At 41.6% G+C, this 21182-nt stretch overlaps 1 protein-coding gene across 3 annotated transcripts in view; it reads right to left on the bottom strand.

Annotated features, from left to right (window-relative positions):
- LOC109422889 (uncharacterized) overlaps positions 1 to 21182 on the bottom strand; it is a 93112-nt gene that overhangs the window by 9165 nt on the left and 62765 nt on the right. For all 3 annotated transcript variants that reach the window (XM_062853026.1, XM_062853028.1, XM_062853027.1), the window contains exons 4-8: positions 17380 to 17546; positions 9415 to 9613; positions 6453 to 6489; positions 5970 to 6390; positions 5204 to 5905 (exon numbers count right to left, since the gene is read on the bottom strand). In XM_062853026.1, coding sequence (XP_062709010.1) covers positions 5204 to 5905; positions 5970 to 6390; positions 6453 to 6489; positions 9415 to 9613; positions 17380 to 17546 — 1526 coding nt within the window. The remainder of the gene's footprint in view (positions 1 to 5203; positions 5906 to 5969; positions 6391 to 6452; positions 6490 to 9414; positions 9614 to 17379; positions 17547 to 21182) is intronic.

Raw genomic sequence — 21182 nt, 5'->3', positions numbered from 1 at the left:
TCAAAACTACACTCAGTTGCAAAAAAAAGCCGAGTTGAATTATTCTTCCAAAATCCGTCATGTTCAATCTGCTGCAACTTTGTCAATTATCAATATTTTTGGCTGAAAATTTTACCACTTCATCATCAATATATTGATAATGTATAGACAATATTTCAAATTGATACAAATTATATATTTTGAGTTATAACAACTTATATGAAAAAAACCATTTTTGGACATACTTTTTTTCAAAAATCCGTATTTCAGTGAAAAATTTAAGTAGCTTCATAAAAATTTCACTGCAGCGTCAGTAAATATAGGAAATGTTGTGGTCAAAATTTGAAATGATTTCATCAAGCGGTTTGAGCCACAGAAATCGTCAAAGTTGAAGTACCACTGTGGGTGCCTACAGTTTTCACTCCATATTGACCACGCTGAAACATCGGTGCAGAAAAAAAGCCGAGGTTAATTCGTTCCATTAATGTTTAGATCTAAGTTTTAATAAACAATCCATATTATATGACATATTTTTATAAATTTTCGTGTGGTTTGCTAGTTGTTCATGACATTCTGCACGTAACACATAGTGCGTTACGCGTTACACGTAATGCGTTACAAACATACATATGTTAGTGAATATATACAAGTAGTTTGTATAATTTACAAATTTTAGCAACTGTAAAAAATAATTGTTAGTAAACAAGTTTTGGGGTAGAATTTAGAACTACAAAGTATGATATAGAAAGGCATGTAACATCACTTGTTTGCTTATGTTAAGGTTTAAACAGTAGCCAAAATTTGTAAATTATACAAACTACTTGTATATTCACTAATATACGTATGTTTGTAACGCATTACGTGTAACTCGTAACGCACTATGTGTTACGAGTAGAATGTCATAAACAACTAGCAAACCACACGAAAATTTATAAAAATATGGCATATAAGGGGCCATCCATTTAGTACGTCACGGTCCTAGGGGGGAGGGGGGGGGTTTGTGAAAATGTGACAAGCAATGTATTAGGTATTGGAAAAACCCGTACGCAGGGGGGAGGGGGGGTCGAAAATTCCCAATTTTAGCGTGACGTACTTAATGGATGCTCCCTAATATGGATTGTTTTTTAAAGCTTAGATCTAAATATTAATGGAACGAATTGACTTCGGCTTTTTTTCTGCACCGATGTTTCAACGTGGTCAATATGGAGTGAAAACTGTAGGCACCCACAGTGGTATTTCAACTTTGACGATTTCTGTGGCCCAAACCGCTTGATGAAAACATTTCAAATTTTGACCACAATATATCCTATACTTACTGACGCTGCAGTGAAATTTTTATGAAGCTACTTAAATTTTCCTCTGAAATACGGATTTTTGAAAAAAGGATGTCCAAAAATGTTTTTTTTTAATACAAGTTGTTATAACTCAAAATATATGATTTCTATCAATATGAAATTTTGACCATACATTATCAATATATTGATGATGAAGTGGTAAAATTTTCAGCCAAAAATATTGATAATTGCCAAAGTTGCAGCAGATTGAACGTGGCGCATTTTAGGAGAAAAAATCGCCTCGGCTTTTTTTTGCTACTGAGTATATATATGGAGTGGTTGGAAAGAGACATCCCCGTTCTATGATCTTATTGAATAATGAACTTCTGACTTGATGTCTACATAAATTATTACAATGCTGCACAGTAGGCCTGGCCATTTTAATGCTTGTAATACATTTCCGATATACTGCAAGCATTAATAATGAGAAGCAAAAACGATGGAACTAGTCATTTTCCAGGATTCCTCCCATGAATGGCTGTGTATGTATAAACTAGACTAGACCAGATTAGACTATACTAGACGTGACTACAAGTATGGCATCGTACACAAACTACGTAACGCCTAAAGGGGGAGGAAGTAGTCTAGGGCAGCCTTACGGTCTATACAAAAAAATTAAGGTTTTCATACAAAAAGCGTTTCAAGGTGGAGGGAGGGGGTCTGAAGTGGTCGATTATAACGTTGCATAATTTGTGTACCATGTGTATTAGTTTGGGTCATCGGAACCGTTTTCTCAGATCAAAGCTTTTTTGGTTCCGTTTCGGGTCCTGAGTATCTGTGCAAATTTTGAGCACGATCGGTTGCGTCTACACTTTGCGCATTGCAATTGAAATTTGTATGGGCTTATGTATGGGAAAACATACTTTTTTGCATTTTTGTCATAAGTTGAAAAAGTTTGTCTGATACTTTTTAACCGATAAACTTCAAACGCGATGTGCAAAACGTAGACATAACCAAACGTGGTCAAATTTTGCATACTTATTTGGGTCCTGAAATGGGATCAAAAAAGCTTTGATCTGATGGGATACCATTGAATTTTTCATTTTTCCATATAAACGATGACCCACTCACTCTAATGTGTATACCTGCTGTATAATAGAAGCTAAAAGAGGTAATTCAGTTGTATAGTGCTGGTCGATGTATTAGAATTGACCAAATGTAAGCAGTCAATCATGAAGCTGAACAAAACCATTTAGAGGTTTCAATTCGATTATTCAGAGTCGCGTTCCAAAACTTCTCAAATATAAATCTGGCGATTATAGTACTGTATAAAGCTGATATTTTGGCATTTCCTCAAACCTACTAGTTCATCTCGGGATCTACACTTTATTTCCCTTCCGAGTGTATGTCGAGAGTGTGCTTCTACCCCAGGTATTCGGCGTGAAACTCACGTGCTTTAACCATAACACCAGGTCCACTTAAGGACAATCGTCTTATAATCCCGCTTCAACAATGTATCAAAACTTCAGACGCACAAATCTCAAAAAGCAAGCTTTAAACAATAGTGCATTCCATTATTCTGTTCTTACTCACTTGTAATAAGCTTAAAATAAGAAGTTAGAATACGCTGGTTTTGTTTACGAAGAGATTGTCTGCTCGAAATCGTGAGTACAGGGGATAGACAAAATGATCGGGACAGGCAAAATTTTAACTTTTCAAAAAGTGTTCAACTAGCTGTAACTTCTCGAAAAGTGCATCAAATATTCTCAAATTTTTACTGTAAGTTCATCAACTAGATGTGTATCAGTGGTCCAAAATAAGAAAAGATCGGGCACTCTGGAAAACATTTGACCTAACTTAATATTTTTAACACAGAAGAAAATTACAACGATTAGATTATTTTTCTAATAAAACATCAAATTTTCCAAAATATCAACATCGCTTCAAAATTCAAGATGCAAATTATAGTTTCCTATATTTCCCTCTAATTGACTTATATATAAACGTGTTTTGAAGGAAAGTAACAACATAGCCACCAATAAATTGGAAAAGTAATAGAATGCATATTAAAAATAGACCAATTTACTAAAAAATCGTAAATAAAATAAAATTGCTATAGGGTGGGTGTACCAATTATGGCACTACCTAAGGAAAGCTATTTATACAAAAATAACGAGAAGACCAACGAATGTCATCAATAAGCTAAAAGACAGCTTAGTTTCCTTGCTTTACAAGAAAATATAGAAACAGAGTCAAAACTACATTTAGTATTGATTACAGCGTGTGCCAATGATAGGAACCCTGTACCAGTTATGGATACATTTTTTAACTTCGGTTCCTTTTCGCACTATTTGCATGCATTCCTTATGAGGTTAGCCATAACTGGTACACTATGGCGAAAAAGGGTGCAAGGAAGCCGAAATTTCAAGGAAAATTATTTATTTCTACCATGATTTGAGGAAAATGTGGAGTTTAAATGAGTGCGACTATCTTTTGTAAACGTGGTCTGTTGTTCATAATTTTTTTCTTGTTGATTAACATCGTTAAAGGGTGAAAATCAACTATGGCGAATAATTGGTACTATAACCATAATTGGTACAGTCACCCTAATTTTGTCTCTTGTTGAAAATTTCAAATTACCTAATTCAAATGTTTTCCAGAGTTCATTTTATAAGTCATAAATGGTCAAAATTTCACTTCAATCGGTTTATTGAATCCGAGGATATAACAGCTTAAAGTTGGCTTTCGGATAATTTTACCTTTTTCTAGAATCTTTATAACTTCGTGGAGAATGGCCCGATCTTTTCCTAATTTGAACCACTGATGCACAACTAGTTGATGAACTCATGGTAAAAATTTGAGAATATTTGATGCACTTTTCGAAAAGTTACAGGTAGTTGAACATTTTTTGAAAAGTGAAAATTTTGCTTGTCCCGATCATTTTGTCTATCCCCTGTAGGTGCCAAAATCGGCCATTGTGGCAGCCATTTTGGGATTCCAACAAGTCTGTCCTTAAACCAACTATGGTTAGTTAATACAGGTCGGTCTCGGTTATCCGGAGTCGGGTTTCGGTGCTCACCAAAACGACACCTCGTGAATGGAATGATATAAGAAGCTGAAATTTTGACTGATCACTAATCAAAGTTGGCTTGACAAAATGTCAAAATTTCAGCTTTAGGGAGCATCCATTAAGTACGTCACGCGTCGTACGGGTTTTACCTATACCTAGACCTATACCTAGACCTATACCTAATATTTACATTGCTTGTCACACTTTCACAAACCCCTCCTCCCCCTATGACCGTGACGAACTTAATGGATGGCCCCTTATAGAGAATTCCGTTCCGCTGATATATGTTTGAGAAGCATCAGAACCTGACTCCGGATAATCGAGTCCGACCTGTAATCAGTCAAAATTTCATCTTTGAACTGTATTGTTTTCGCCACATATTTTTTTGGGAAATCTTTAGAACGCGACTCTGGATATTAGGGTATTGGTTCCCTTATTAAGCATGTGGCTCCCATTTTCATCCTACGAAAAACAAAGGATTGAAGCACTGTTTGATTTGTTTCTTATTTTTGTATTTTTTTTTTGTTAGAAGTGAGCACCCATGAAAACAAAAAGAACGTTACCAATCGGTGCCGCAATCGCTTGTTTTCGAATGGGATGAATGTGGGGGCGTGAGATTACTGATGGCACACATACCCTAGATTCCGGCCTATAGTGTTTTAAATGTCAGTTCCAGAATCATTGTGCAGTTGTCTCGTTTAATGCTGTCTTGAAGCTATGCAAACTTGTTGATTACTGATCAAAATGATAGGTAACAATGTACATTGCAATCAAAGTTCAGCATTGGGAGATTGGAAAAAAAATTGGTATGTTTTCCACAATGCCACCTTTTCACAATCAGTCACTGTCATATGGAATAGGAATAACAAGGATAACTCACCTCTCCCAGTGTGGCCATCAGATCTTCCACCCGCTTCGGAGGATTTCCATCGATTTCGTTCTGAGGGATACCGTCGGTCGGGAATGGCTGCAGCAGTGGTTCTCGTTCCTCCGGGGGAGGATAAATGTTCCGGGTGGCGTTGGTGGTGGTCGAACTGTACTTGTACGTCACCGTCGTTGGGTGGTGTGGTTCCCTCGGGTAGCTTCCGCTGCGGTCCGGATAGTCACTGTACGGGACCGGAGATCCGTAGCGGTTGTTGGCTGTATTGGTCCGTTCTTCTCGGTAGATGTAGGTGTTCGGTCCTGGTGGATACGATGGGTGATCTCCACCGGGGGGACCAGCGATAGCTTTGAAGTTGGTTGGATGTGGTCCGGGACCGGTTGGATGTTCAGGATAGTAGTTGGTAGTTGAGTGTTTGGTATCCTTCTTGTAGTAGATCGTTTTGGCGGTGTTAGGAGGCAGCTGATGATCTAGCATTGTTGGTACTGGATACTCCTGGACGTTGTTGGATGTGTTGATGGTTTCATTTTTTACCAAGATGGTTTTGGAGCTTGGGTTGACATGATGGGTTGGCGACAAATCACGTTCAGGATAACCAGCTGGCACTGCTGTGTTCGATGTCTGGTGCAACGATTCGTTTCGGTAAGACAACGTCTGATTCAACTCACTGTCCGGAGGGAGTTCGTATGTGTAGGTGCGTACCTAAAAGCATGGGCAATTCTCAATGGGTTGACACGATGAAAAGTAGAATTTCTCCAATACATACAGTGGTGGTCACCTTCGTGTTTGGCCTTGGCAGAATTCCTTCAGACAAGGGAATATTGGCCAGTGCCTTGGATGCCGGAGCCGTGTCCACGCTGACCGTTTCGTTGTAGTGGACGTTCCGCGGAGCAAGGTCCGAGTTGGGCGAAACTGTTCTCGTTTCGGTGTAATACTGTTCGGATCGGACGGGTGTCACCGTGCGGGAGCGGTTTATGCCTCCGTAGATTCCGCTGCTGTCGGAACTGTAGGAGACGTTCTTCACGGTGGATGAGGCATTCTCGTAGGACGGGCTTCGCTGGCGGGATCGAGATTGGCGGACCTCATAGCTTCCCGGGGAGTCGAAAACAAGCTCCCGAGATACAGGTTGCTTACCACCGGACGATGAGTATGTTGTTGTGGTTTTGATGATTTTTGAGCCTGGCTCACTGGAAGTACATAGTAAAGTGTTAAAAATTACCAATTGAAACAGTGCGCTTTGGGATCTTACTTCAATCCAGAATCAACTCGATGTAGACTTCGTTGGCCTGAAATATACAAGGTTTGGATACAAAACATTCAAGGTATGTATAAACAAAATCATAAGTCAAAATGATATTCACGATAATACGTAATATTCCACTATTAGGTAACGTCCATAAAATCTTCTTTTTCTTGGTGTATCGTCCCCAATAGGTCAAATCCTGCTTCTCAGCTTAGAGTTCTATAAGCATTTTCACAGTTATTAACTGGGAGCTTCATCTGCCAGTGACTCTTTTGCATGTGTGTGTATATCGAAAGGCACAAAGATACTCTATGCCCGAGGAAGTTAAGGAAATTTCGTTTACGAAAGTTTCTAGCTCGACAAGGAAGCGAACCCATCATCATCAATATTGACAAGCCGAATACTTGCGTGTTTACCGCTACGGCCATAAATTAGGTCACCTTAGCTTAGTTGATAGAAGCACGGGTTTTACAATTAAGCAGTCTTGAGTTTGAATCCCATTATTACGTGATTACTTTTCCTCAAATTTATTTCCCAGTTTATCAATTTTTCAGCATAATTTCTAATGACAAGTGCTGCATTATGATAAGAACATTTAAGCGTAATTTGAAAAAAAAAACTTCAATTGTTTGGGTCAACCAACAAATCCAACATCTGTGTTTCGAGATTTGTTGATTTTTTTCGGTGAAAAAAGACTTTCCAAATCGTTTTGGCATAACGTTTCGGCCTACTTCATTCAGCCATCATCAGATCTGTGAACATTTATTGAGTCAAGTTAGTACAATTTTCCTTCTTGGTCTACAATTTGAAATTACCACCCACTTACACAAAACGTTTGTTCTCCACCACTGTGGCCTATCAACTAACCCTAAATCCTATTTCTATGTATATTATTTCGTCAGATTACGTCATGCGGTTCGTCTCGGCTGTGTGCGCTTCGGCAACGTTCGTATTTTGCACACTAGTCCGTTGTACGCTGCGTCTATACCACCACACTCGCGCTGTAGGTTTACAGTGGTGTTATTCCCTAGCAGTTTTATATGGAAGGCCTCCGCGATAGTTCTGCTCTCCTGGTTGTCAATTCTTTCCAGGATCTCGGTTTTTTGGAAGTCGAAATCGTGTCCTTCTTCAATGTGGTGTTGTCCTAGTCCTGTTTTCGCTTCCTTCTTCCTTATGTTATTTCTATGCTCGTTTAGCCGCGTCTCTAACATTCTACCTGTTTGTCCTACGTAAATCTTTCCATCGTCTGATCCGCATGGTACTGCATATACTACATTTTTTGTCTTTTCTTTCGGGATTGGGTCCTTAAGTTTACTAAATATTGTCTGTTTTATTTTGTTACGTGGTTGGTAGGCTAATGTAATGTCGTGTTTGTTTAGGATTTTCGATAGCTTTTCGCTCAGACATGGAATGTAGGGTGTAGAAACATATTTCTTGTCTTGTGTTTGTCTTTCTTCGTGTCTTAAGGTATTATAGTGTCTGTCTGTTCTTTGTTTTAACAATTTGTTAATGAACCAATTTGGGTAGTGGTTTTTTACTAAAATTTGTTTGACTGTCATAACACAAAACAATTATGACAGTCAAACAAATTTTAGTAAAAAACCACTACCCAAATTGGTTCATTAACAAATTGTTAAAACAAAGAACAGACAGACACTATAATACCTTAAGACACGAAGAAAGACAAACACAAGACAAGAAATATGTTTCTACACCCTACATTCCATGTCTGAGCGAAAAGCTATCGAAAATCCTAAACAAACACGACATTACATTAGCCTACCAACCACGTAACAAAATAAAACAGACAATATTCAGTAAACTTAAGGACCCAATCCCGAAAGAAAAGACAAAAAATGTAGTATATGCAGTACCATGCGGATCAGACGATGGAAAGATTTACGTAGGACAAACAGGTAGAATGTTAGAGACGCGGCTAAACGAGCATAGAAATAACATAAGGAAGAAGGAAGCGAAAACAGGACTAGGACAACACCACATTGAAGAAGGACACGATTTCGACTTCCAAAAAACCGAGATCCTGGAAAGAATTGACAACCAGGAGAGCAGAACTATCGCGGAGGCCTTCCATATAAAACTGCTAGGGAATAACACCACTGTAAACCTACAGCGCGAGTGTGGTGGTATAGACGCAGCGTACAACGGACTAGTGTGCAAAATACGAACGTTGCCGAAGCGCACACAGCCGAGACGAACCGCATGACGTAATCTGACGAAATAATATACATAGAAATAGGATTTAGGGTTAGTTGATAGGCCACAGTGGTGGAGAACAAACGTTTTGTGTAAGTGGGTGGTAATTTCAAATTGTAGACCAAGAAGGAAAATTGTACTAACTTGACTCAATAAATGTTCACAGATCTGATGATGGCTGAATGAAGTAGGCCGAAACGTTATGCCAAAACGATTTGGAAAGTCTTTTTTCACCGAAAAAAATCAACAAATCTCGAAACATAAAATTCAACGGTGACGAAAAAACCCCACAAATCCAACATCTATCAAATGGTGTTTTTCTGTCGTCTCACTTAATTTTTTAAGGGTCCCGGCAAATCTTAACTTTTTCCGATGAATCATCCAACCTGTCGCATGTCCAAGAGAGAACACCCGTGTAGGATTAGTATATCTACTTTCTTGCACGATATTCACTGAATGAACTACTACGTGTCGCTGTCTTCGTGAACTGCTCACAGACCGTCTAGCTGAGCACGGCGGTGGCGTGGGACTATATTTAGAACTCGGTTGACATTGTACCACTTTTTCGAATCCATCCCTCCCCGATTTCGCTGATTAATCATCCGTTTGAGTGTTGGCAAAAAAGAGGAAAAACACCATCTCACTGTCACGTCACAGTCGAGTCTGAGTCAATTAAACGGAAAAAAGCGTCGTTGTTTCGAGGAAGATAAATAATTTTTTTTTTCGTAAAAGGGAAATCATCGTTAAAACTTACTTCGATCCAACGAAGAATCTCGCTCCCGTTCCAGATCGTTCAGCAGAGTGTCGAGTTGATTAATGTTGCGCTGGTATACCTCGCTGACGCCCTCCGTGCCTGGCTTGGGGGCCCCTCCGGCAAATGCTCCACCGGCGCCGCCGCCACCTGTGGTGCTACTGCTTTTGTATTCATACTTTGCCGTTTTGTATACCTTGTTCTAATGGGGGCCGATGCAGTGAGCAGGAGCGTGTTGCAATCCAAAAAATTCAATCCCCATTCGTGGGCGTAGGTGCAACGGATCATGAAATGAGAGCAGAACATTATTTGAATGCAGTGTAGTGATGAAGAGCACTACAGTTGTAGCGGACTACTAGGTCGAGATCAAGTGAAATGCAATTCGTGCCGTTTGGCGTTTTTGGTGTGATTCTCAAATATGTATGACGTTGCATTTGTATCGAAATCTGGCCTTGCCTCTCTTTTAGCTACATTCTAATGAAAAAAGGCGGGATATAGGGTGCCCAAGTATATTAAGAGTTTCTCTAGGGTTTTAGTGGGTCGCAGGTCTTCAGGGATGCTTCGTTGTCAGGAGGGGTTTGGACGTTTCAGAGGTTTCCAGGGGCGTATCAAGGTGTTTGAAAGAACCTTAGACGTGTTTCAGGGGGTCACATGGGGCTTACAGGTTCTGCAGGGAATTTTGGGAGCTTGAGGGGATTTGATGGGATTTCAGTAGCATTTTCGAGCATTTTAGTGAGTATCAGAAATGTTTGTGGTGTTTTAAGGGGACTACAGGGGTTTTATGGGGTCTCAGAAGGTTATAGAGGGTTTCATAGAAGTTTCAGGGTGTATTAAGATGCGGCTTTGGAAGCTTCCAGGAATGCTCTTGAAATGCACTCTGAACTCTAAAACTACCTAAAGTGCTCTTAAATCCCCCTTTAGCTTCTACCTTTTATGTTCCACACTTTCAAGAAACCCACTTGGCCTCTTCTCAAACCCACTGGAGCAAAACCAGCGCATTTGGTCCCCCAGTTCCGATATCGTGCACGTTTGTTATGCACTAGCACTACAGGCAGCGTACACCTCTTTGGTACTGGACAGGGGTGGGGTAACAGATGCACTCTCGTTACGCGCATATTAAAATAGGGCGGAATTAAAATAGGGTGAAATTAAAAGGTACAGAACTGATTACACTCATTTGAAGAGGAAACTGAGTTCTCGACAAGAGGTCTTGCTTCTGGGTATTTAAGATGGGACCAAGGAGGTTTCCAGGAAGATCCCAGAAAGCCCAAAAAGGCAATTTCGGAAGGTTTTAGGAGCGTTTGATAGAATTTTAGGGGTATTCCAAGGGGGTGTTATCAGAAAGCCGGCTCCAGAGGCACGATATCCTCCATTTATGACATTTGTGCCACTATCCAAGGGATTTCAGGGGTTTTAATGGGATTATGGAGGTTTCAGAAGTATATCAAGGCATTTCATGAGCGCTGCCAGGGGTTTATATGGTCGTTTCAGCGGGGTCCAGGAACCTTTTAATGGTTTTTCATTGGGCTTCGGTGGCATTTCAAATGGATTACGGGGATTTCAAGGGCGTTTCAATGGGATTATGAACGGCATTTAAAGACATATTGCGGGAAGGTATCGTATGTCCCATCTACAAAAGGGCGACAAGTTGGATTGCGGGAACTACCGCGCGGTCACACTACTGCGAGCTGCCTACAAAGTACTCTCTCAAGTTTTATGCCGCCGTCTATCACCGATTGCAAGAGAGTTCGTGGGTTAACGCGCTCAACGGACCAAATGTTCGCCATCCGCCAGGTGTTGCAGAAATGCCGCGAATACAACGTGCCCACACATCACTTGTTCATCGATTTCAAATCGGCGTATGATACAATCCATATCGAGAACAGCTATGGCAGATTATGCACGAATACGGATTTCCGGATAAACTGAAATGATTGATCAAGGCGACGATGGATCGAGTGATGTGCGTAGTTCGAGTATCAGGGACACTCTCGAGTCCCTTCGAATCTCGCCGAAGGTTACGGCAAGGTGATGGTCTTTCGTACTTGCTGTTCAACATTGCTTTAGAGACGTGGTCACCAAAGTGCGGCCCGCGGGCCGCACGTGATGTCCAGTTCTATATGTTGCCGTAGATTTTCTTGCAATATTTGTTATGGAAACTGTTCTACTCCCGAAATAATCAAGAATAACGTGTTGAATGATTCACAAATCGCTCCAGGTGTTGCAATACGAGCAGTTGAAAAAATGGGCGTGAGGATCACTGCTTTAGAGGGTGTAATTAGGAGAGCGGGGATAAACACGAGTGGAATGATTTTCACGAAGTCCGTTCAGCTGCTTGGTTTCGCTCGTAAATTTGAGACGATGGCGGAAACGTACATCAGACTAAAGAGTGAAGCCAGGCGAATCGGATTAGTCATTAATGTGTCGAAGACAAAGAACATGATGGCAAAGGGCTCCGCAGAACTCTATGATCGAATAAAGTTCGCCGTAACACGAAGCTAACCATCTATAAACGCAGATTAGACCGGTCGACCTCTATGGGCACGAAACATGGACCCTACGTGCAGAGGACCAACGCGCCCTTGGGGTTTTCGAACGGAAGGTGTTGCGCACCATCTACGGCGGAGTGCAGAAGGAAGACGGGACTTGGAGAAGGCGAATGAACCACGAGCTGCATCAGCTGCTAAGAGAACCATACGCGAAAATCGGGAGGCTACGATGGGCGGGTCAGGTCATCAGGATGTCGGATAGCAACCCGACTAAAATGGTTCTCGAGAGTCATCCAACCGGTACAAGAAGACGTGGAGCGCAGCGAGCTAGATGGGTCGACCAAGTGGAGGACGATCTGCGGACCCTTCGCAGAGTGCGGAACTGGAGACAAACAGCCATGGACCGAGTGGAATGGAGGCGGCTACTATGTACAGCAGAGGCCACCCCGGCCTGATCGGTACGGTACGGGACGTCTCAAGAAGCTTCAAGGTTTGTTTTCTTAAGGGATCTCAGGAGTTTTTGGGGCTTTCAGGGGTATTTGAAAGGGATTTTTCAGGAGCGTTTCAATAGTATGAAGCACCCCAGAGACTCCCTCTGATCCCCCGGAAACCGCACGGGACCCCCTTAAACGTCCCTGAGATCTCTGGGTAGTCGCTGAGACACCCTTAACCTTTTGGTGACGGAATTTTCAGCTTTCTGAATGCTTCCTCGCTGGTCTGAAACCTTCGTGAAACCATTTGGTTCCGCTTGAAAAAACCCCTGAGATCTTATTCACTGATTCGTGCCCGATACCCCCTGAGACACCCTGGAAGGCCCCTGAGGTCCCTGAACCGCCCGGAGACTCGCCCGGAGTCCCGCTGGAGCCGCTCTAAAACCACCTGGAACCCGATAAACATTTTTGAGATCCCCTGAAACCTTGAGGTACCTCCTGAGTTTCCCTGAAAAGTTCCTAAACCTCCTGGTAAGCCCCTGAAAACTTCTGAAGCCACTGGAACCGCCCCTGAGCTCCAGGTCCCTTTTAAGACCACCGAAGCACCCCTGAGACATTATTATTATTATTGTTATTATTATTGTCTTTATTAATGAGGTTTTCAACCCTTAGTTGGTTCGCCTTAAAACCCCTGAGACATTCTGGTATACCCTGAAACCCCTGAAACCTGCAAGTACCTCCTGAAACCCCCGTGTACCATATAAGAAACTCCTGCGACCTCCTGGTACGTCCATGAGGCTACTTGAAGTTCTCCAGAGACCCTCTGATTCACCCCTGAGGTCTACAGGTGCTCCTGAGATCAACATTAACCATTCAGAATGCACGCTGTTGTGTTAAGTACAACATCACTTAAAACCCTAGCTAGTCGTAAGCAGTGCGAGCGTGGTGAAAAGAATAATAGAAGTAGTCGATCCTATCATTTTCCAGGATTATTTCAATGAATGGCTGTGTATGTATAGACTAGACTAGATTAGAATAAACATAGAAAGATTTATCCAGTAACAATTTTATACATTAAAAAAAAAATAATGGTTACTATGGCAACGGTGCCGGAGGGGCATTTAAAACGAGAACAAAAGTTTGCAAGGTGGTTTAGGGGCCGTTCATTTTTGTTTTAGGGGTATCCACGTACTTATTACTGAATTGTGTATTTCTTTCTTTTTTTTAAATTAGAACAGCAGTACGAGTTAAGTGTTAATCTCGTTAGAAAAAAAAACCGAATTCAATAATCAGAATTAAGTGCGCAGTGCGTTTGAAAATATGTGTTAGGGTTTTATGGGGTTTGAAGAGGAACCAATCTGATGAGGTAGAGATACACAAAATATGTTGACGATCCATACAAACAATTTTAAGCAAGCAGTGACCATACGATGGAATTGCTGGAAGCATATTTGAAAAAGTTTCAAGGAAGTGGTTCATCAGACACTGAAACTTTTGAATAGTTGGAGATCACCTTAGAATATTCTATATGGTGCGTTACGACGTGAGCTCAACCACATTCAATTTTGACACAACTGCTTTCCTGCTTAAAGTAATCAGGCAATGGAACCTCCATTAAGGCTACGAGTCGGAATGACCTAAATTACACTAAAACCTCTTTTTATGCATGTTATTTTTATGCACTTTTAATTTATGCACCTTTTTTATGTCCTGAATAAAAAGAGGGAAAGCTACTCAGAGCAGTGTTTGGACGAAAAAGTGATCAGTGAACCACTCGGCAGTTTTTCTTCCCTTCTGTTGGTTCTGTTTCAATTACCAAGCGGTGTATGTTCTCTCGTCGAGTCGCATGGTTCACGAAGGAACACAAAGAGGATACTCCGATATAAAGCTGCGGCGATGAGCCTGCATCGCTAAGTGTAACACTTACCGATGATCGCTCATCGTTGGCTTGGGGCAACTGTGAATAATCGTTATTTTCATAAGTATTTAATGCGTTTTCGCTTTAAAAACGTGAAATACTATTTAATTTAACTGTATTCATGACGTTGCAGGTTGTGTAGTCACAATAAAAAAAGAATTATGGCAATAAAATATTCTTACCGAATGCATCGCTTTCATTAGCGTCCTCGAGCATCTTCTCTCTTGATTGCGCTCTCGTATCGAACCGGACAAGAGAATGAACAGCATTTCTGGGAGCGTTCCCGAGCATGTTGGTTCATGAAATGTTACATTCGCGAATGTATCACTTGCTGAGCATGGACCATTCAGTGGTTCGCGATAAAAATCCACACACTGACTCAGAGCCAATATTGTGCATAAGAATATTTCATAATGACTGGAACTATTGCAACGGCGGCCAAGGGGTGTTTATAGAGGAGAGCAAAGGAAAGTTACAGGTTCGTTTTTGGGTGTTTCTGAAGGTCTCATGTGCGTTACATGGGGTCCGAGTGGGTCTTAAGGGGGTTTTGGAGTAATTTCAGGAAGTCTCAGAGTATTTTAGACTGGTTTCAGAAGCGTATTTAGGGGTTTTGGTTTAAGGGGGATTTTTTGAGGCATTTCAGATTGTTTCAGACCATTTTCGGCGTGATTAAGAGGCGTTACGAAAGCGTTACGGATGAGTTTCGGGGGGTTTGGAGCCTCTCAGGTGCGTTACATGGGGTCCAAGGGGGTTTAAGGGGGATTTTGGAGGCATTTCAGAATGTTTCAGACCATTTTCGGCTTAATGAAGAGGCGTTACGAAAGCGTTACGGAGGAGTTTCAGGGGCGTTGGGGCCTCTCAGGTGCGTTACATGGGGTCTGAGGGGGTTTAAGGGAGATTTTGGAGGCATTTCAGAATGTTTCAGACCATTTTCGGCGTAAGAGGCGTTACGAAAGCAGTACGGAGGAGTTTTCGGAGGGTTTAGGGCCTCTCAGGTGCGTTACAAGGGGTCCGAGGGGGTTTAAGGGGGATTTCGGAGGCATTTCAGGACGTTTCAAAGCCTCTTCGGTGGGATTCAGAGGCGTTCCGGAAGCGTTACGGAGGAGTTTTCGTGGGGTTTGGAGCTTCTCAGGTGCGTTACATGGGGTCCAAGGGGGTTTAAGGGGGATTTTGTAGGCATTTCAAGACGTTTCAGAGCATTTTCGGGAGATTCAGGAGCGTTACGAAAGCGTTACGGAGAAGGGGTTTCGAAGCCTCGCAGGTTCGTTACATGGGGTCCCCGGAGAGTTTAAGGGGATTTTTGAGGCATTTTAAGAAGTTTCAGAGCAGACTCTTGCAACGCCCTTTAAAGGCTCCTGAGATCCCTTGAAATGCCCCTAATGCCCCTTGGAACCCCCCTGAAACCCACTTAATACTATTGAAATACCCCAGAATTCCCCGTAATCCCATGAAAACACCAAAAAATCTTGACAGAACATCCTCAGTAGGCTCCTCAAATCCCCCGAAACAACCTCTTAAAACGCCCCTGAAGCCCCTTGGAACCCCCTTTTTGGGCTCTCTGGGAACTTTCTGGAAACCACCTTAGCCCCATCTTAACTGCCCAAGAGCAAGACCTGTTCTCGCGAACCAGATTCTCTAATTAAAGCCCTAGTTAAAGCCTTAACTTAATTTATGCATAAATTTCCCTCTTTTTATGCCTTTTTTAATTTATGCACATTTTTAATTTATGCAGTCCCAGCCATGTGCATAAAAAGAAGTTCTAGTGTATTACCTCATTGGATTTCAAGTTTGCAAAGCAGTTTAAAAAGAACGAATAGCTATAGCCCATAAGAGATTCAAGGATGGTCATGCAGGAGTTCCAGAGGGCTTTCATGAGGCTTCTTAACAATCAGATGAGCCGCACAGTGTTTTCACGGCGAGTTTTACAGGCGTTTCAAGGCGTTTCAGTCAGTTCCTAGAGGTCTCACAGCGTTTCAGGACGTTTCAGAAGGGGATTAGTGGGATAGTGCGCTCCGGATCAGTTTCATACGGCCTTAAGGAGAATTTCAGACCTCTTAGGTTAGCTCCATGAGGATTTTGAGGGATATTTTAAAGAGTGCCAATCCCAAATAACAAGTTGATGGCCAATAAGTCCTCTAGCGGTTTTCAAAACAATAATTAAACCTAATACCTTTTAGTTCGATTATATGATGGTTCTAAAAACCCTTCTAGTCTAGTTGACTGTAAAATGTTACTTGAGAATGTGTTTCAATGCGTGTCAAGGCGTTTCAGAGCGTTTCAGAAGGATTCAGAACAGTTTTAGGGGACTGCACGGGCTCTCGGGTCAGTTTCATGAGGTTTTTTTTAGGGGTTTGCTTTCAAGGTGTTTCAGAAGGTTACAGAGGGGTTTCATGGAGTTTTCACAAACTCTTGGATTAGTTCCATGGGGATTTTGGGAAGGATTTCAGAAGCATGTCAAGGTGGGGTGCCTTTCTGATGAATATCATGAGACTGAGGGGGTTTCAGAGGCGTATCAAAGTATTTCAAGACGTTTTCGGACGTGGCGGAAGGATTTCAAGACGTTCAGACTGATTACGCTTGTAGATCCGATGACTTTTACTCAAGGGGATTCTCAAAGATTCTCGAACAGACATTGAACGTACCATTTGACAGCATTTAGTTGCATGACGCTGTGCTAGCATGAGTGTCATTTAACAGATAAGTTAGGCATTTGATCCGAAGATAGTTGTTAGGGTACTTTAAATAGTCCCAACCCCCGCCCGTCTCTCAGCCCTAAACACCCCTAATTCCACTCTCTGTCTCTTTCCCGAAAACTATTCTTATCCGTAATCTCCACTCTCAGTGGCCTAGGACATTTACGAATTTGTTCGGCTTACTTTATGCCTCTTAACATAACCATCGCAAAGTCTTTCTCAACTTTCCGTATACTAACAAAAATCCTTGAAGAGAAATCGTTGACTGCAGCTACACCCATGTGATACTAAAGCGTGAGAATTTCCCTACCATAAAGCATCATCCGATCAAGTTTGAGAACCACTACCAACGTATAAATTGCATATCCATGTATAGCACACACATCCTTCGTAACAGGTTGTATCTCCCTGTAGCAACCTCCCCCACAGCTACTCACCGATTGGAAGCTGGGACTGACGGAGCGCTCCCGGGCCACGGTAGTGACATTGGCCGGTTGCAGATATTGCACTTCACGGGTTGTGGTCGAGTAGCCCCCGGCGAGGGGCTGTCCCAGTGAGCTGCCGGGGCGGGATACACTGGCCTGCAGGTCTTCCAGGAGGTTATCTGCAAACGGGAACGGGTAAATAATGGTAGAAGCATAAATTGAAACCTGACGTCTCTAACTCTACATAGTGGGAGGGCAAATAAAGCGGCACAAGAGTCGCACCGCCCCCAGTCCATGGGTCTGTATAGTTAGTTACACACCGACCGACCGACCGAACGACCGACACAGACTCTCATACATGCAGATGGGAAAGAAAACATTAGTTCAAGTGGAAGTTTTTCCTACCATGGCAGCATGGCAGGTACCAGAAATGAAGCCATATTTGTTCTACTCGGAAACGAATGAATGGCTATTCCGGCTCGACTGTTGCATCCATTCATTCATTGCCGGGCCGGGTTCTGTTCTGACGGTAACGACGCCAATGAGAATGAAAGGAGCTTGAGCGATGATGAAAGAAGCTGACTGTTTAGGCTTTTGCTGTTTCTGCTATAGGAGAAAACAATTCCTTGCATATTCGCATTTGTGCAGAATGGAATGTTTTTGCTTCACGGTGGGTGAATGAGTAGCTGCTGTTTGCGAGAAATGTGCTATACAATCGATTAGGAAAAGGACTGAGAAAACAACTTCAGTAACATCGAGTTATTTTGAGCTGAACTAATATTATAAAGGCCGTGTCATACTTTTTTTTAAGAAATTAGAAGGAAAACGGTAATTGGTATCTTTGGATGAGAACTCAAAGGAACTTAAATGAGCTTAAAAAGGAAGTTCAAGCCGGACTGATATCAGATTTTAGAATTATCTGTTTTTGGAGATGGTCACCTGTTTCCGGAGTTATTTTTGGAATTGAAATAGGTGATTTTGAATATGATAACAACTAGTATTTCCTCCCAGTATGCTGAGGAATGCTCTTCGAAGGTGGTCGGAGTAACGTCAATTTTAAGATGTTGGGATTCTTCTTGGGGTTCTGGAGAAATTGTTTTCAGCATTCTACGAGAATCCCAGAGAAAATCAATTCTCAGGATTCTGGAGCAGTAGCTCACAAACTCCTGGGAGAATCTCTATCAGACTTTTAGGAGATATTCTTGTAGCTGTAGGAAACAGGGAAACCCATAACAAGATTATTTGAAGATTCCTTTGGGATTTTGATGTAATAATTCCAAGTATTCGAGAGGAAGCTCTTCCAGAACTCAATCCTTCTCAGGTTTCTAGGGGAGTCCCTTTGAAGATTCTGAGGGAATATCTCGTAGTGTAGCGGACCTGGTGTGATAGTTAGAACACTTGACTATCACGCCGAGGACCTGGGATCGAATCCCTCTCCCGAAAAACTCGCAAAATGTGAGTTCTTCCTTCGAAAGGGAAGTAAAGCGCGGGTCCCGAGATGAACTAGCCTAGGGCTAAAAATCTCGTTAATACAGAAAAAAAAAGAATATCTCTTAGGATTATGCGGTAATTTGTCTGTTTTATGTGGGAATACATCCAAAGGATTCCATCCAGGATTTTATGTCTGTTTTATGTGGGAATACATCCAAAGGATTCCATCCAGGATTTTAGAGCAGTTCTGGGAGAATTCCTGTAAGGAATCTGAAGGAATCCCAATCAGCATTCTGCGGATATCTCTTCAAAAATACTGTGAAAATTGCATCTCTCAGAATTTTGTAATAATATATCTCGGTATTCTTGGGCATCCCCTCCCAGAGGGTTCTGAAAGAATCTTTATCATGACTCTGGAGGAATCATTCAGTGGGAGTCCCTCTCAGGATTCTGGAATAATTCCTTTTAGGATTCTGGAACAATCTTTCTCCGGATTCTGGATAAATCCGTCTGAGGATTTTGGGTTTATTAATTTTGGAGAATCCCGAAGGAAAGCTTTTCTCAAAATTTTAAGGCAATATAGGCGATCTAGGATTCTGAGAGAATCCTTCTCCGGATTCTGAGAAAATCCGTCTCAGAGATCTGGAGTTATCCCTCTCAGAGTTCTAGAGAAGTTCAAGGAGAATTCCAAGAAACCTCTTACATAATTGTAGAAGAATTCCTCTCAGGATTCTAGATGAATTTATCTCAAGAATGTGAAAGAACCCCTCTTGTGACCCCTTTCATGATTTTGAGTGTGTCCCTATCAGGGTTCTGGAGAATTCCTTGCAGTACTGCAGGAGAATGCCTCTCATGATTTTGGGGGAATCAATCTCAAGATTCTACGAGAATCTAGCTAAGGGTTCTGGGATAATCCATCTTAGGATTCTGGAACAATTTCTCTCTGGATTCTTGAAGAATCCGTTTGAAGATTCTGGGGATATCCATTTCAGCATTTTGGGTGAATCCCAAGGATAATATTCTCTCTGTGGGAATCTATCACAGGATTCTGGGAGAATCCCTCTCAGGATTCTGGGGAAATCCCTTAGGATTTTGAGAGAATTTCTTCCTGGATTCTGCGAGAATTCGTCTGAAATTCTGGAGTAATCTCTCTCAAGATTCTAAGTGTTGGGGAAACAGTAAAATGATACGCCGAATCTTGTAAGCGACAGCTACAAGCTGAAAGTGGGAATTTATTACTGAATGAAAACACGTCATAGGAGGGCATATCTTTCAATTTCAGTACACATATATCAAATTCATTCAATGCTCCCGAACATAATTCGACTCAACTAACAGTTTTGGGCTACGAATATAGAAATAATTTAGTAATTGTACTTTAGCTGGTATTAAATGCTTACTTCTTGTTTGGTAATGAGTTATTATGATCCCTACGAACCGCGTCGGGTTGAGTAAAAAAGAGGTTAGATCTATCTGGATTTGATGATCTATGCTTAGGACCTACGAATACAACACATAGGTTTAATTTCATAAAAACCACCCGAATTTTAGCTTCGACGGGCACACCTGCAATTAATATTCATTAAGCCCAATTTTTGCACCGATGTACACGTAAAATCAATAGATTAAAGTGAATTTTCTGCTCTTCTAGATACCGCATTAACGTTGCATCACACATCTAGGTACTTTTTCTTCTATCAATACCATGACGTTTCAAGTATCGATCGCCTGTTTCGTCAATGGTTTTTCGCTCTGGCGGGATTGCCAGTTTCGCAACACCAATACAATACACAATACTGGAAAATTCAGTCTTCTCTTTTTTAGGAAAATGTCTCACAGGATTCTGGTGTAATCATTTTCAGTATTCTGTAGTCAGTAGTCTGCGGGAATTCATCTAAGTATTATATTGCAAAACCTCTCAGAACTCGTAGGAATTCAAGGGTTCTGGAGGAATCACTTCTAAGATTCTAGGAAAATTCTGGGAGGTTTGGCTTTATTCTTCACAAGATTCAGGAATACCATCTCTTGATTCCCCTCAGGATTTTGCGGAAACCTTTCTCACTATTCAGAAGCACTTCTCTCGGACTTCTTGGAGAATCATACTTAGCTTTCTAAATAATTGCTTTCAGATTCTAAGAGGGCAATCCCACTCAGGATTGTGGGAAAATTAGGTTCACAGGGTTCTGCGGAAATTAATATCAGGATTCTGGGTGAATACTTCTTAGAATTCATTGTATACAAATGTCAATAGAAATATTCCCGGAAAAAAAAATCCTTGGAAGCATTCTTAAAGGTCTACTCGTAAAAGCCTTAAATATATCTTTGAAGAAACTCTAAATCCATGCAAGAATTGCTGAAGAAAGTCCCTAGATATATTCTTGAAG

The sequence above is a fragment of the Aedes albopictus genome, chromosome 2 (assembly GCF_035046485.1).
Source record: "Aedes albopictus strain Foshan chromosome 2, AalbF5, whole genome shotgun sequence".
NCBI classification, from domain to species: Eukaryota; Metazoa; Arthropoda; class Insecta; order Diptera; family Culicidae; genus Aedes; species Aedes albopictus.
Note: the sequence above shows the minus strand (reverse complement) of the source record. Positions and strands in the feature narration are given on the sequence as shown.